The sequence below is a fragment of the Natator depressus genome, chromosome 2 (assembly GCF_965152275.1).
Source record: "Natator depressus isolate rNatDep1 chromosome 2, rNatDep2.hap1, whole genome shotgun sequence".
NCBI classification, from domain to species: domain Eukaryota; kingdom Metazoa; phylum Chordata; order Testudines; family Cheloniidae; genus Natator; species Natator depressus.
The window spans coordinates 142,413,303-142,430,848 of NC_134235.1; the positions used below are offsets into that span (position 1 = coordinate 142,413,303).

General features: G+C 45.2%; 1 protein-coding gene across 1 annotated transcript in view; it reads left to right on the forward strand.

Moving 5' to 3' along the window:
• Nucleotides 1–17,546, forward strand: part of NFX1 (nuclear transcription factor, X-box binding 1) — a 218,566-nt gene that overhangs the window by 193,338 nt on the left and 7,682 nt on the right. Inside the window, exon 22 of the mRNA XM_074945080.1 lies at nucleotides 12,834–12,979. Coding sequence (XP_074801181.1) covers nucleotides 12,834–12,979 — 146 coding nt within the window. The remainder of the gene's footprint in view (nucleotides 1–12,833; nucleotides 12,980–17,546) is intronic.

The window sequence follows — 17,546 nt, forward strand, 5'->3', positions numbered from 1 at the left end:
GCACTCTCATCGCACGCCTATGCCATCGGCCAAGCATGCATGTCTGCCTGTGCCTCTCTCTCTTGGGCCACGTGGCTGCCTACACCGCAGTCATGCCATTCGCTTGCTTGCATATGCGCTGCCTCCAACTGTGTCTCTGCTCAGTCTACAACCCACAGACGGACACTCATCCCTCCCTCCATTCTTGCCTCCCTGACCTGGTGGTGCAATCCGTCCGCAGTCCTCGCAGGTATTCCTTTCGCACCACCCATGTCCCACACTACTCTCACCACCGATGCCTCACTGGTGGGCTGGGGAGCCCACTTGGACGGCCGAGGGCCTCTGGTCACACCGCGAGGCAAGGATGCACATCAGTGTCCTCGAACTGTGCGCTGTGCTTGCAGTTTGTTTTTGCCACTTCTCTGCCACCTCCATGTCCAAGTGTTGTCCCACAACATGGTGGTGGTCGTATATGTCAACAAGCAGGGCAGAGCCCGATCCCTCTCCCTCTATGTGGAGACCATCCTCCTTTGGAATTGGTGCCTCCAGCACAACATCACCCTCCACGCCGTACACCTTCTGGGCACAAGCAACTCCCTTACAGACCAGCTCAGTCACTCCTTCCATGTGAATCACGAGTGGGAACTCCACGATCCTACACTAAGCTACATCTTTCATGAGTGGGGCACGCCTCACTGGAACCTCTTCACCACAGCAACCAACCATAAACTTCTATTCTTCTGCTCCAGGGGAGCCCTCAGTCCCAGTTTGCAGGGAAATGCCCTTCTCATTCCCAAGACTGACAAGCTCCATTATGCCTTCCCACCCATTCCCCTACTTCCCCAGATCCTCTGCAAAATCTGCTGGGATCAGGGGATAGTTCTCCTTGTGGCCCCTGCTTGGCTCTGCCAGAATTGGTCTCTGGACCTCCTTCATCCCTCCACTCATTCACCATCCATGCAGTTCTCATTTCCAGGACACTACAGATAGAGGGTTTCAGCTTTTATCCAATTTCCTTAAGATCTAATCATGAAGGTCTGGCATCTTGTTTGATTGCCACCTAGAACACTTCCTACTTTATGTTATGTCTTTGATGACACCCAGACAGTCTTTGTACTGTGGGTTGTAGACATATAAGACTGAGGGCATGGCTGCACTGGAAACTTCAAAGCGCTGTCGCAGGAGCGCTCCCGTGGCAGCGCTTTGAACTGTGAATGTGGTCGCATGCAAGTTCTCCCAGCGCTCCTAGTAATCCATCTCCACGAGGGAATTAGCTCCGAGCGCTGGGAGCATGGCTCCCAGCACTTGGAGCGTGTTTACACTAGCACTTTAAAGCGCTCTGACTTGCTGCGCTCGGGGGTGATTTTTCACACCCCTGAGCCAGCAAGTTAGAGTGCTATAAAATGTAAGTGTAGCCAAGCCCTGAGAGGCTGTGGAGGGTTCGAAGTCTAAACTGATTTGGCCCTTAGGGGATTAAAACTATTTGAGGATTTAAGTAGAGCACTTAAGGCCTGATCTACACTACAAAGGTAGGTCATCTTAACTACCTCTTTCAGGACTGTGAAAAATTTCACACAGACACACACACCCCTTCTGATGCATTTAAGCCAACCTAAGCCCCAGTGTAGACACTGCTAGGTTATTGAGAGAATTCTTCCACCAATCTAGCTACTGCCTCTTGGTAAGGTAGAGTTACTGAAGAGCCCCTTCTGTCACTGTAGTAAGTGTCTACACTACAACGCTACAGTGGCATGGATGCAGCTGTGCCACTGTAGCATTTCTTCCTTGCATTCATCTTTTGTGCCTGCCACAGAAGGGGATTTCCCTAGGATATTTCATTAAATTTCTTTCAGGACTTTGCCCCTCAAAGTTTCTCAGTACCGCCAGGGCCAAAGCATATCTTTCAAAAAGACACTCAGACCTGATCTGAAGATATCTTTCCTTAATAATTTGTTCCAATTGTTAATCCCCGTCTCTGTTTTTGTTTTAAATAAATAAATAAACGTGCCTGATTTCTCATTTGAATTTGTCTGGCTTTATGTTCCAGCCATTGGCTCTTGTTATTCCTTTCTCTGCCAGCTTTAATAAGTCTTTAGTGTCTGGTATTTTCTCCCCATGAAGATATTTCTACACTATAATCAAGTCACTTCTTGTCCACCTTTTGGATAAGCTAAATGGTAAGAACTCTTTAAGTCTCTTGTAAGGGATTCTTTTAAGCCCTCAAATCATTTTTGTGGCTCTTTTCTGTACCCTCTCCAATTTTTCTACATCCTTTTTAAAATGTGGACATCAGAAATGAATGCTGTATTCCAGTATCAGTCTCACCAATACCATACACACCTCCTTACTTTTCCTTATTAATCCCATGTTTACACATCCAAGGATCACATTAGTCCTTTCAGCCGCAGCATTGCACTAGCAGTTCCTGTTCCATTTTGTCTGTCCACTATAACCTCTAAATCCTTCTGAGAGTCACTGTATTTCCCATGCTTTATGACCTGCATTTTGTTCCTAAATGTATGAACTTGCATTTGACTGTATTAAAATGCATTTTGTTTGAATGGGCCCACCTTGCCAAAATATCCAGATTACTCCAAATGACTTACCCTACCACTCGAATATTCTTTGTGTCATCTGCAAATTTTAGTAAAAGTGATAAAGTTCCTTACTGTAGCCAATACAATGCTGGCCAAAGGAAGGTGTTTTTGTAGTTTTTCCTTTTTGGCTGGCATGGGGATTTTATTCCTGATACTTCACAGTATAAATGCATGGAAGAATTCTATATTTGTGCCTTCTCAGTCTGAGAGTCTGGAAAGAGAGGTTTCATGTGGAAACCCTCAGGTCCATCCTTCGGGCCATGCACGAGGTGGTTTCCTTTGCTCAGAAGGATACATACCTTTTATATTTCCATTTGTCCAGATCCTGGTGTTCTTCAAGAGGTGTCCCTGTGGATGCTCCACTTCAGGTCAAGGTGTGTCCCAGCACCTTCGATCGGATATTTCTATAGCAGTACCCCTGCGGGCTGCACACGCACTGTGCCTGCCTCTCGAGCTGTCAGTGTTTGAATAGCACGTACACAGCCCGGACTCCTCAGTTCCTTCTCTACCGTCCCTGGCTAGAGACGGAGTTCAGCTGTGCTCTTTGAGATTAGCTAGCTAGTTTGTTTCTCTCTTTAGTTAGATAGTTTTTAGTCATTAGAGTTACTATTTAGAAAAGTTGCATTAACTGTTACATTTATTTTTTGGGGGAAAAAAAAACTCTGCCGTTACAGACATGCCTGACTCCCCAGGCTTCAAGAGATGCGCCTCCTGTAAGGGTGCCATCCCCATCTCAGATGGGCATTCACAGTGTGTACGCTGTTTGGGGGAGTCTCATGTACCCCAAAAAGGCATCCATTGTAGCAAATTGAAAGCGCGGACTCGCAAGAACAGGGAGCTCAGGCTTAAAATGCTGTTCCAGGAAAACTCACTCAGACCTGCTTCTGACCCTGGCCAGCAAACCTCTGTGACACCCTCCAGAGGCAAAGCAAAAGCAAAAAACAGCCAGCTTCCTCTCCCCTCAGGAGTCATTCCGCGGGGAAAAGTTAAAACCAGTAACTCCTGCTCCACAGTTCAGCACCTTTCACGTTGCAAGTACCTCAGGCACCGACCGTGAGTCGGCTGCCCCTCTACAAGGTGCCAAGACTCAGGGCTTTCAGTTGCCCACCTCTTTCAGCTCTCCCTCAGCCACCTCTCTCGGTACAGTGCCGAGAGCTGCTACGGTGCCAACAATACAAGTGGCAGCTGCGGCACCATCCTTTGATCTTGCGCCACCGCTTTTGCAGCCACTGCTCTCGGCACCGAGCCCCCTGAGGTCTCCAGCGTTTATTGCAGTGCCTACCACAGGGGCACCTACTCCGCAGAGCCAGCCTGCACCCCCAGCATCAGCAGATGCCCCAGCAGACTCTGCCTCCATCAGTTCCACCGCAGTTTTTACAGCCAGAGGAATTAAGGGTGTCCCATGCTCCTGAGTCTCCTCTTCTCGGCACCAGTCTATCACTGAGACCTTTAGCACCTTACCTTCAAGCCCCTCCAATGAAGTGTGGGAGGAAGAGGAATACGATGACCAGATGTTTTCCTCTCAATACTCTCCCCAGATTCAGTTACCTACAAGTGGGAGATGCACTACAGCATGATGTCCATATCCTCAAGGCTATCCACACTGGTATGGCAATCCCTGGATGGGACCACCTATGCCCCCCACCCGAGGCAAATGCCACACTGGGGTCCAAGGAACACCACACCACACTCAGGTGTTCCGCGGGCTGCCCGGAGGAAAGCTGTCAGATACTGCCCACTGCTGGCTTACACTGAAACCCAGATAATACCTGAAGTGGCCACCACCCCTACAGAGGACACTACCCCGCACACTTCCACTACAACAATAACACCACAAGATGCCACAGTACCCCCACCACCTCCCACTACTGATGAGCTCGCTCACTTTCAAGAGTTGTTTCAGAGAGTGGCAGAAGAGCTCAAGATTACCCTGGAGGAGGTACCTGAAACACACCATGAGCTGACCGACATGCTGCAAGCTATGACCTCCTCCAAAATAGCCCTACCAATTAATAGGGCCATTATGAAACCTGCTAAAACTATTTGGCAGACCCCAGTCACAATAACACTCACTAGCAAGAGACTGGACCGCAAATATTTCATAGAATCATAGAATATCAGGATTGGAAGGGACCTCAGGAGGTCATCTAGTCCAACCCCCTGCTCAAAGCGGGACCAATCCCCAGTTTTTGCCCCAGATCCCTAAATGGCCCCCTCAAGGATTGAACTCACAACCGTGGGTTTAGCAGGCCAATGCTCAAACCACTGAGCTATCCCTCCCCTCCCCCCCATCTAAGGGTTCTGAGTTTCTATTCACGCATCCCTCACCTAATTCGCTAGTGGTCAATGCGGCCAATTAGAAAAGCAAATACCAACACTTCCAATCCAATCCATCGGACAAAGATAACAAGAGACTGAACTCCTTCAGCCGCAAAGGTGTATTCTTCTTTCACTTTGCAGTTTAGAGTAGCGAATTATGCGGCGCTCTTAGCAAAATATGAACACAAAAATTATGCTCAGGTAATGCAATTTATTGATGATGTGTCAGAGGATAAACGACAACTATTTAAAGCAGTGGTGTCCGAGGGCCAATTGATCTCCCACACAGCTCTTCAAACCGCCCTCAATGCTCCGGACGCAGCCGCCAGATCCACGGCCGTCATCATGCGGTGGGCATCATGGTTTGTTTCTTCCTCCTTTCCAAAGGAGATACAGTATACGGTCGAAGGTCTCCCCTTTGATGGAGACAAGCTCTTCGCCTCTATGACTAATGAGGTCCTTCACTCCATGAAGGACTCACGTGCCACACTCCGATCCTTAGACATCCAACCACCTGCCTCAAAGAGGAGACCATATAGATATCAGCCATACCAACGACCACATTACCATACCTTTGCGCGACCTCCACCTTTAAGTCAATATGATACGCAACAACAACGACATAGGCCCAGGAACCAACGATGTCACCCTCTGCAATCAACGGCGACCCACCCTCCTAACCCAAATAAACAAATTTGAAGTCTTGGTTGAGGGTATAAAAAAACTCGCACCCTCTCCAGCGCCAACTCCAATCAACCATTTCTTTGGACACCGTTTGCATCCGTTCCTGGCCAACTGGAAAACCATAAGTACGGAAATTATCAGATTGGGTTATGCCATCCCCTTTCTCTCGTTACCTCCCATCCACCCTCCAACCCCATCCCTCTTCAGGGACCCCTCTCATGAACAATTGCTCTGTCAGGAGGTACAACACCTCATACATCTCGGAGCAATAGAGGAGGTACCCCTTCAATACAGACGGAAAGGGTTTTACTTCCACTACTTCTTCACAGAAAAGAAAAATGGTGGTTGGTGCCCTATCCTCGATCTTTGATGTTTGAACAAGTTCGTCAAGAAACAGAAATTCCGGACGGTTACTTTCCCAATGATAATTCCGACGCTGGAGCAAGGAGATTGGTTTTCAATCCTCGATCTCCCAGGCGCGTATTTCCATGTCTCTATCCACCCTGCCCATCAACATTTCCTCAGGTTTGTTGTGGGAGCACAACACTACCAACACAGAGTCCTCCCATTTGGTCTCTCCACCACACCACGTCTTCTCCAAGGTGCTAGCAGTTGTAATAGCACATCTCAGAAAAAAATGGAATTCTCATATTTCCTTACCTGGATGACTGTCTCCTCAAGTCTCCCACTCAGTTAGAAGCGAACCACGCAACTCTTGCAGCCCTTCACTGCTTCCACACCTTGGGCCTGCAAATAAACAAAAACAAATCTACCTTACAACCTACCCAACAAATCGACTTAATCGGTGCCCACCTCAGTTCCACCACCGGTCTTGAATCTCTCCCCCGGACAGATTGCACACAATGGGCAACCTTATTACCCAGATATGTGCCAGCCCACAGACTACAGTCTGAGACTCCCTACAGCTCTTAGGACATATGGCCGCTTGCACATTTTTGGTCGCAAATGCTGGCCTTTACATGCGATGCCTTCGGGGTTGGCTAGCCATGGTATACAAACCAAACAAGCACAGGCGAAGCAAGTTAATAATAATGCCCCAGAAAGTCAAGGACTGACTTCTGTGGTGGACCTCTCCCATCAACTTCTGTGCTGGGATTCCCTTCCGACAAGATCCCCCTTCGATTACCATCGCCACAGATGCATCCCTCACAGGATGGGGAGCACACATCGGCCACCTCACCACTCAGGGTCTCTTGGCCACTTCGAAAACGAAGCTTCACATAAATTTGCTAGAGCTCTGAGCCGTATGCAATGCCTGTCTCCATTTCCTTCCCATCATCCAAAACCGCGGAATTCGAATCATGACCGACAACATCACGTGCATGTTTTATGTCAACAGACGAGGGAGCCCAGTCACACTCCCTCTGCACAGAGGCGGTAAAACTTTGGAACTGGTGCCTTTAACACAATATCCATATCTCCGCCTCATACCTGCCAGGTTCTCAGAATACCACCAAAGACAAGCTCAGCCTATCGTTCCCCATACAACACGAGTGGGAACTCAATGACACCATTCTTTCCAACATTTTCCAGACCTGGGGTTATCCCCAACTGGATCTGTTTGCCACAGCAACAAACAAAAAATGCCTGACATTCTGCTCCAGAGCAGGCCTGGGGAAACGCTCACGGGGGGACGCCTTTATGCTCCCATGCACTGAAACTCTCATATGTGTTCCCACCAATGCCTCTATTTCACAAAGTAATTCAGAAGATACAAACAGACAGAGCCAACATCATTCTCATAGCCCCAGCGTGGCCCAGACAACCGTGGTACCCATTTATCCTGCGCATGTTGATCAAGCCTCCCATCCTTCCCCCACTCAGCAACCTCCTGTCACAACACCGGGGACAACTATTTCACCCCCGACATACAACGTCTCCATCTGAGGGCCTGGCTGATCAATGGTTCTGTAATGCGGAGTTAACATGTTCGGACCAAACGCGCACTGTGTTGCTACACAGCAGAACACACAACACATGCACTATCTACCTGCATAAATGGAAATGGTTCACATCTTGGTGCGCTGACAAACAGACCTCTCCAGCTTCTGCTTCGCTCCCACTGATACTGGATTGCCTGTTACACCTTAAAACATCTGGCCTCTCTACAAGCTCACTCAAGGTCCACCTCGCAGCAGTCATCGCCTTCCATCATAAGATTGACAATGTTACGGTCTTTGCCCATCCAATCACCAAAAGGTTCCTGAAGGACATCCATACGTTATACCCAGACGTGAAACCGCCTGCTACACCTTGGGATTTACACCTAGTCCTGAAAGCCCTGATGGATAAACCCTTTGAACCGATAGCTACCTGCTCTCTTCTCCACTTATCCATGAAGACCGCCTTCCTCATAGCAATCATGTCTGCCAGACAAGTAGGAGAAATGGGGGGGGCTTATGGCGGACCCTCCATATACCACATTCTTCCGCGATAAGGTCACACTGTGCACGCATCCAAAGTTCTTACCTAAGATTCTTTTCACCTCAATGAACCTATACACCTCGCAACATTTTTCCCAAAACATCACGCTAACACCTTTGAAACAACAATGCACACTCTTGATATGCACAGAGCATTATCCTTTTACCTGGATAGAACAAAACCGTTTAGAAAACCCCCCGGACTTCTTGTATCTACTACTCAGCGCTCACAGGGAAATGCTATCTCTACACAGAGACTTTCCAAAAGGATTGCTGACTGCATATGCCTTTATTAGCAACTCAGGCAAATACAACCTCCTACATCAGTTAGGACACACTCCACTAGAGCTCTCTCCACCTCCACGGCCTTACTCCGTAATGTCCCAGGGTCCGACATATGCAAGGCAGCCCCCTGGGCATCGAACCTTACCTTCGCTAATCACTAGGCTCTCATCCACACTGCAGTGTCCGACACCAGATTGGGTAGCACTGTCTTGTCAACCGCCTTCTTGCCTCATCCAAAATCCCAACCATCCTAACGAATACTACTTTTCAGTCACCTGAAGTGGAGCATCCACAGGGACATCTCTCGAAGAAGAAGAGGAGGTTACTCACCCTGTGCAGTAACTGACATTCTTCGAGATGCTCCACTACCCCCCTCCTCCCCTCTATTTTGGAATTCGTAACGCACTCCGTTGTAGAGAAGGAACCGAGGAGCCCAGGCTGTGCACACGCTATTCAAACACTGACCGCTCAAGAGGCAGGCACAGCACGTGCGCAGCCCGTAGGGGTACAACTGTAGAAATCTCCAATAGAAGGCGCTGGGACTCACCTTGACCTGAAGTGGAGCACCCACAGGGACACTCATCTCGAAGAATGTCAGTTACTGCACAGGGTGAGTAACCTCCTCTTATCTGTACTACCCATTAATAACTTTTATTTATAGTTTTTGCACCCTTTGGGAAATTTGCTTCATCTCACCTGGACAAAGGATCAGTAAAAAGTTGAGGAACTATAGCAGCAATGTGCTTGAGTTATAGGTAAGGTGAGATTTTTGTCATGGTTATCTTTAGTAAAAATAACCAACAGTTTGCAGGCAATAAACAAAATTTCACAGAAGCTTGTGACCTGTCTGTGACTTTTACTGAAAAAAATTGGTGGGGGAGGCTGACAGGAGCTGACTGAAACCCGGGGAGGAGGGAGGGGTAGTGGAGCGGGGAGGGAGCGGGGCGAGGGATGAGAGTCCAAACCCTGCTGCGGGGCGGGGGCTCGGAACTCTAAGGTTTCCCCGCCGCCCGCAGTGGCTCACAGCTCCAAGGTTCCACATCACCCACGGAGGCTCACAGCTCTGTGTTCTCTGCCTCCGGCAGTGGCACACAGCTCTGGGACCGGTGGCTAGGAGCTGTGGGGGGGTCACTTACTGTCTGTGTATGCTGAGAGCTGTCCCCACCAACTGACCGCTCTGGCTCTGCCACCCTGGGGCTGAAGCGGAAAATGTCACAGAGGTGTCTGTAAATCACAGAATCCATAATCTCTGTGACATAATCTTATTCTTAGCTATAGATTATCTATCTGACTCTGCTTGTCTGGGAGCCTTTGCCAGCCCACCACCATGTCCTAATCCATTGCAGCAATTGTTCAGCAATGGTGTGTGAACAGAAAAGGGGGCATTCCCATCTCCTTCCAGAAGCCCTTTGTATATGGCCAGAAACTCACCTCGCTTTTCTGAGCCTTATACCTCAAGCCATTCACTTTCTCAAAAGGAAACTTCATTCCCTTAAAGTAAAATGGGTACAAAAGTTCTATAGGTCTGTCATCCAGACATTTCTGTTTTTTGCTTCAAGGACTGTAACTAAGGCAAGCCTTGGCAGATTGCCTTCTCTTGGTGGGTAAAAGACTGCTTCCTGACAGAGTATGATAAAACTGGAAAACCTTAGCTTCTGGAAGACCTTGACCACAGTTTATCAGATCCTTCCTAATTTATTTGTCTTGTGGGCTTGAGAGCCAAGGTATCTCTCCTTCTGCAAAGCAGCCATATAGTCACTTCTGCTTCACATATATTATCTGCTACTGTCAGTGGAATTTGTCTGTGGCAGACTCTGAATTTGGTAGAGCAGTACTCCAAGTGCTCCCTCATCTCTGGATTCCACCAGTTGCTACATCTGCTGATCATCATATCTGTTGCTGGGTAGGATGGGCAAAGACAAGACAAGACTATGACAAATAAGATTGCTGTTGAGAAGTCTTTTCCATTAATTAAATATCAGAGGCAAAGTTCAAAGTGCACAGATTTAAGAATTTAACTTAATATTTACAACATAATTGTCTAAACATCTCTTCCAAAGATCTGATTCTCATTAGCTATGGAATTGCTCTACCTCATCTTATATAGAAATGGAAATTTGTGGATTGAACAGTTTGATTTGAATGCTTCCCAGATTATTAGGAATTGAAGGTTGTGCAATACTGTAATTAACTAAAAATTAACACAGTTAACAAATTAATTTTGCCTAGATTTGCACTAGAGTTTTGGCTGTGTCCTCAGATTTATCATAATATTTTGCCCATTATTTGAAAAACAGGTATCTCTGCTAGTACTTAATGATTTAGACAAGAATTTTTACATCACTTGTAAAGCCATTGCCTTTTAGCACACCACTTTTCAATGTGTAATCTATATGCTAATTAGGCACTTGCATTTGTAAATTACAGCTACTATAATACATTTCAGAAGACATCTCATAGAATCATAGAATATCAGGGTTGGAAGGGACCCCAGAAGGTCATCTAGTCCAACCCCCTGCTCGAAGCAGGACCAATTCCCAGTTAAATCATCCCAGCCAGGGCTTTGTCAAGCCTGACCTTAAAAACCTCTAAGGAAGGAGATTCTACCACCTCCCTAGGTAACGCATTCCAGTGTTTCACCACCCTCTTAGTGAAAAAGTTTTTCCTAATATCCAATCTAAACCTCCCCCATTGCAACTTGAGACCATTACTCCTCGTTCTGTCATCTGCTACCATTGAGAACAGTCTAGAGCCATCCTCTTTGGAACCCCCTTTCAGGTAGTTGAAAGCAGCTATCAAATCCCCCCTCATTCTTCTCTTCTGCAGACTAAACAATCCCAGCTCCCTCAGCCTCTCTTCATAAGTCATGTGCTCTAGACCCCTAATCATTTTTGTTGCCCTTCGCTGGACTCTCTCCAATTTATCCACATCCTTCTTGTAGTGTGGGGCCCAAAACTGGACACAGTACTCCAGATGAGGCCTCACCAGTGTCGAATAGAGGGGAACGATCACGTCCCTCGATCTGCTCGCTATGCCCCTACTTATACATCCCAAAATGCCATTGGCCTTCTTGGCAACAAGGGCACACTGTTGACTCATATCCAGCTTCTCGTCCACTGTCACCCCTAGGTCCTTTTCCGCAGAACTGCTGCCTAGCCATTCGGTCCCTAGTCTGTAGCGGTGCATTGGATTCTTCCATCCTAAGTGCAGGAGCCTGCACTTATCCTTATTGAACCTCATCAGATTTCTTTTGGCCCAATCCTCCAATTTGTCTAGGTCCTTCTGTATCCTATCCCTCCCCTCCAGCGTATCTACCACTCCTCCCAGTTTAGTATCATCTGCAAATTTGCTGAGAGTGCAATCCACACCATCCTCCAGATCATTTATGAAGATATTGAACAAAACCGGCCCCAGGACCGACCCCTGGGGCACTCCACTTGACACCGGCTGCCAACTAGACATGGAGCCATTTATCACTACCCGTTGAGCCCGACAATCTAGCCAGCTTTCTACCCACCTTATAGTGCATTCATCTAGCCCATACTTCCTTAACTTGCTGACAAGAATACTGTGGGAGACAGTGTCAAAAGCTTTGCTAAAGTCAAGAAACAATACATCCACTGCTTTCCCTTCATCCACAGAACCAGTAATCTCATCATAAAAGGCGATTAGATTAGTCAGGCATGACCTTCCCTTGGTGAATCCATGCTGACTGTTCCTGATCACTTTCCTCTCATGTAAGTGCTTCAGGATTGATTCTTTGAGGACCTGCTCCATGATTTTTCCAGGGACTGAGGTGAGGCTGACTGGCCTGTAGTTCCCAGGATCCTCCTTCTTCCCTTTTTTAAAGATTGGCACTACATTAGCCTTTTTCCAGTCATCCGGGACTTCCCCCGTTCGCCACGAGTTTTCAAAGATAATGGCCAAGGGCTCTGCAATCACAGCCGCCAATTCCTTCAGCACTCTCTGTTCAACTGGGTAATTTTTTGTTTACCTTAAACTAAAAGCTAATCCATTTGTCTATTTCCTGTTGACACAGTATTGTTTTATCAGATGTCAGTGTTGCTATATTTTGTAAAAGGGATATAACCAACAGGGATATGGCAAATCCTCTTTATATACAGCATATACGTTGAAAAGCCGAAATAAAAATAAACAAAAATTGTCCAATCTAATACCAAGTCTACAGTTATCTTCCAATGTGTTGTTCTAGCCCTGCAGGGATATGGAATATGGTTTAAAAAAAAAAAAAGATTTTGTCAAACCATTCATGGTCTCCTCATGCCTTTTCAGAATCTAAAAATTATAGCTGTGCAAACCAATGTAGAGTGAGTGTGTGTGTGTGTATAATGTGAATTAATAGGAATTTTGTATGCACATGGTTTTCATCAACAGTATCTAGTTCTCACTGTGCTTGCAAACTGACTTTGTCACTGTTAGAGAAGTCTAGAGAATAAATCATATATTGTAATCTTGTCTATGAAAATAATCATAAACATGCCATTTATTTTTCTCTTAAATTCAGGGAAAGCATTCAAAAAAGAGTCACTGTTATGCACCCATGAACAGAGATCACCGCAGAATCATCCATGAGTTAGCTCAAATTTATGGCATTGAAAGCGTGAGCTATGACAATGAACCAAAGCGTAATGTTGTTATCACTGCAGTGAAGTATGTTATATTAATCTTTTTTATTTTAGTTTGCAGAGTAATTAACAACCATTCAGTAGATACAAATATTGTGTTTTCTATATTTTGTTCTGAGTTTATTTTATTTACAACTTGCAAAATACATCCTTTATACTTTGTAAGTTCTATAGAAGCAGCTTTTAAATGGCTGGGGTGGAGGGGATGCATAATCTCACATGATTGTATTTCCATCAGTTTGGGGTATTTCTTCTGATTTCACCTCAGTCTCCCATTTTTAAGTATGACAAGACTATCCAATTATAGTTCCTTTGACTCCCAGCTGTGTTTTTGCTGTAGTTCTTACTTCCGGTCACGAGAGGTTGCTGCTCTCACTACTGCTGAGTAACCCACAGGCATGAACTCCTGCTCCTGATGATGATCACTTCCTCTCTTGCCGGCTTCCCCACTGTCTGTTTTACCTTTTCAAGAGAAGGGAAAGAGGCATCAGCTAGATGCAGGGAGGAATGGGAGGAACTTTTAATGGGGGCAAAACAAGGGAAGTCTTAAGGTGAAAAGTGAGGGGGGAGCAACACCTGAGAGGGACTAGGATCAGAGAAAGGGAGAGAAATTGAGTGAAAAACAAAAGGGAGTTTGCCTCATAAAGATGCCACAGAAGGGATCAGGCCAATGCTGGAAGTGGATAGCCAAGTCATTAAAGTTTCTAGTGCAGGGGAAACCAAGCCTTGTTTATGGGAAATTTTTGGTTGATTGGCTTTGGTTTTTGTTTTGTTTTTTTGTGGATGAGTTACCTCCATAGGTTTAGGGAAGCATCTGTATTTTAGGATATTTATCAAATGCTCAACCTTTAGGGTTTGTTCATCGCTGGCTTTACAAGGATTTCTGCTACTCATGTGCTTTTGCATTGTTACATCATTTGAACAAATAATCAATTTCTGATTCAAAATCATAATGCTATATATGGGGTAGAGACTGTATATTATAGTAGGCTTTTGGTCTACTAGGAGAGCCTGAAAATTTATATTTTAAAAAAAAACCCTAAAATTCACAAGAATTCACAATCTTATTTGGAGAATTGATTGAAAATATGAATGTTGATTTTTTTTTTAAAGCAGGGATTTAGTGGTAAGATGCATTTTCTTGCTTGTCTGACAGCATGAAATTTCAGTACTATAGAATTCTCAAGGCATTTGCAAAAAAAAAAAAAAGTAAGAGAATATGAAGTAGGTGACCCTGAGTTCAGAACTCTTGTGATTGATAACCAGCGTGCGCGTGCACACAAATGCACTTAACAGTAAGAAAAATTTTCCTTATCCCTATTGTCAACAGATTTTGGAATCATTTCCAATTTTTCTACTATGCCAGATGGACCATTTTGAAATGAATCTGAAGTCACATTTAAAAGAAGGATTTGATGTGATTAAGAAGAATATTTTGATATGTTTTCATGCACAACAAATCCACGAATCTGGAGGATTGATTCTGCTCTCTCTGTATGAGCGTGGGAAAAAAATGTCTCAGGCTCAGTTTCCTGTCTCTGTCTCTCCAGAAGCAGTTCTTTGTATGTTTCTCCTGTGAACTCCGAGGGAAGGCCACCAACCTTTACGGTTTTGTGACAGTTGAAGTTTTTCCTCACCTCGTCCCCCAGTACCTCCAGACCTCAGAGAGGAGAAATTGATCATAGTCAGCATTGCTGTCTGCTGCAAGCCTGTGACTGTCACCTCTGACAGCATGGCTCTACAGCCATTCTTCACCCCGACCTGGAGTCACAGTGACCAGTGGAGAAAGAGGCACTTCTTAGCTCATAAGTGAACAGGCTATTAAAGGCTCCACCCTTGAGGGTATCCACATAATAACAGAGTTGACTTTTGCAGCTTGACAATGGTCAATTGAGACTATGGATCAACAGTCAGTGGAGCTGAGCTACTTTAGAGGCCGTGGGGCATATGGCCAGACACTCGCCAAAGAGAGTCCACCTGCCCTTGTGAACCTACGGTGCCTTTGGATGTCCAAACTATGCCTACCATAATGGTCACCCCAATCCAAGCTTCTCCTCTGAAACCCTCATCACATTACATTACAAAAGGCAAAAGAACTGCTTGTCCATATCTCTTTCTCTGTTTAAGTATCTAAATATATTTAGATGCAACCTGTTTTCTCCTCTGTTCCAACATAGTTAGGCGACTCCTTTTGTTATGCTCCTGGGATGCAGGCATTATTTTCAGGTTTGGCCTACTTCAAGCAACATTTGAATGGGCTTTTGGGACAGGTTTTTTTGGACACAGTTGTCAGTGAAACTGCAGATCAGAGTGAGTTGCACATGCTTCAGGAAAAGATGGGAAAATGCTTCTACATTAGACATAAGATAGACAGCAAAGGTAATTCTCATAGCTCCTTATTGGCCTTGCAGACCTAGGTCTAGGAGATGTCTGTATGTCCTCCCTGGCAACTACCCACAAATAAGCTCTGCTGATACAAAGTCAGGATCCAAGCAGGCTTCAGATTACCTTTTGGAATTTGAATGGATGAAGCTCTGACTTAGATACCTTGATCAACCAGTAGATGTTAAATTTCAATCCAGGAAGGATTCTATATCTACATTTTTATAGCAACAACTGGAAAAATCTTCAGACACCACTGTTCTCAATTTAATGTTAAGTCAATTTCAGCTTCCTGTGTTACGACTTTAATAAAGGGCTCAGCCATACCACTTCATAGTATCAGTTAGAGCTTTTTGAGTACCCACAGGTACTCAGCAGCACCTCATATTTCATGATTCATCAAGACAGTAATGAAGTTTTTGTTCTGTTGAATTTTCTATTGTTAGCGGGATGCTTAACTTAGCTCTGGAATAACTGATGGAGCAGCCCTTTTGAATCTGGCCTCTACATCCTTGTATTTCCTTTCTCTTATAGTTGCCTTTCTAATCACAACCATTTCTGTTAGGATGACTAGTGAATTAAATGCATTGTCTATTAAAAATTCCTTTTTTCTCCAGAGTTGATATTCTGCACCAACCCAGACTTTGTATTTAAGGAACTTCTTCTGTCTTATCATCTTAATCAATACATCACTTTTTACATTTTGTTTTTTATTAAACCTACTCATCCTCATGATATCAGATGCCATCATCTGGCTGTTTGCAGATCAATCAAATCCTAATTAAACAGGATTAATTATTGCTTTATAATGGGAAAAATCACAGATCTGAACTCTTTAAAAAACAAAATTGTCAGTGGATCTTGGCAGCTATATCAGAAGCATATAAGTAAGCCAAAAAAACTCCTTCTGAAAGCCTTAGCACATTCAGTGAAGTCTGCATTCACATTTTAGGCAAAAAGAAAGTTTCTTATGAGGAAGTCTGCAGATGGACTACTTGGAAATCTCTGTTCCTTCACCAGACATGACTACAAAGTGGATGTTGCATTTTTATCAGATACTGCTTTTGGTCTATAGGTACCATCCACTATTTTTCTTTTGTCCTGTCTCAGCTCTGCTGTCCCTCCCTTTTTTCTGGTCATATTGCTTGCTGCTTTCCAATCGTCCTCCAGTGTAGTATATATGAGAGAGACAGCTTACTCATACTTCTCATAACAGGAAATTCACTCATCTGGATTTTTCCCACCCTTGTATATACATGTGTGACGGGTTCAGTCACAGAGACCCCCTTGGGGCTATCACCTGACATGCTGGAATTACCTCTGAGCCCATTTTCCCTGCCTGCCTGGGACTTCAGAAACCTGCCTTGTTGAGCCAGACACACTAGCCTGCTGCAACACAGACCTAGGTCTGGTCCACACCCCCAAAGCTGCAGGTTTTAGGTGACCTGCTGAGCAGTTTTTGGTTATCTCCAGCACCCAGACACCCAGTTCCCAATGGGATCCAAACCCCAAATAAATCCGTTTTACTCTGTATAAAGCTTATACAGGGTCAATTCATAAATTGTCCCCCCTCTATAACACTGATAGAGAGAGATGCAGAGCTGTTTGCACCCCCAGGTGTTAATCACTTGCTCTGGGTTTACTAATAAACAAACCTGATTTTATTAAGTATAAAAAGTAGGATTTAAGTGGTTTCAAGTAATAAAAGACAGAACAAAGTAAGACACCAAGCAAAATAAAGCAAAAACACGCAAGTCTAAGCCTAATATATTAAGAAACTGATTACAGGTAAAATCTCACCCTCAGAGATGTTCCACTAAGCTTCTTTCACAGACTAGACTCCTTCCTAGTCTGGGCCCAATCATTTCCCCGGTACACTCTTTGTTAGTTCCAGCAAACATCTTAGGTGGAAAGCAGGGGTGTTCACATGATTGGCAGCCCCTTTGTTCTGTTCCACCCCCTTTTATAACTTTGGCACAAGGCGGGAATCTTTTGTCTCTCTGGGTCGCCAGCCCTCCTTCTAAATGGAAAAGCACCAGGTTTAAGATGGATTCCAGTATCAGGTGACATGTTCACATGTCCTGTGAGACCCCAGCCTCCATTCTTCCTGGGCTGGCTCCCAGGAACATAGGAAGGCTTGCAAGTAAACAGAGCCATTTATAACCAATTGTCCTAGTCAATGGGCGCCATCAAGATTCTAAACCACCATC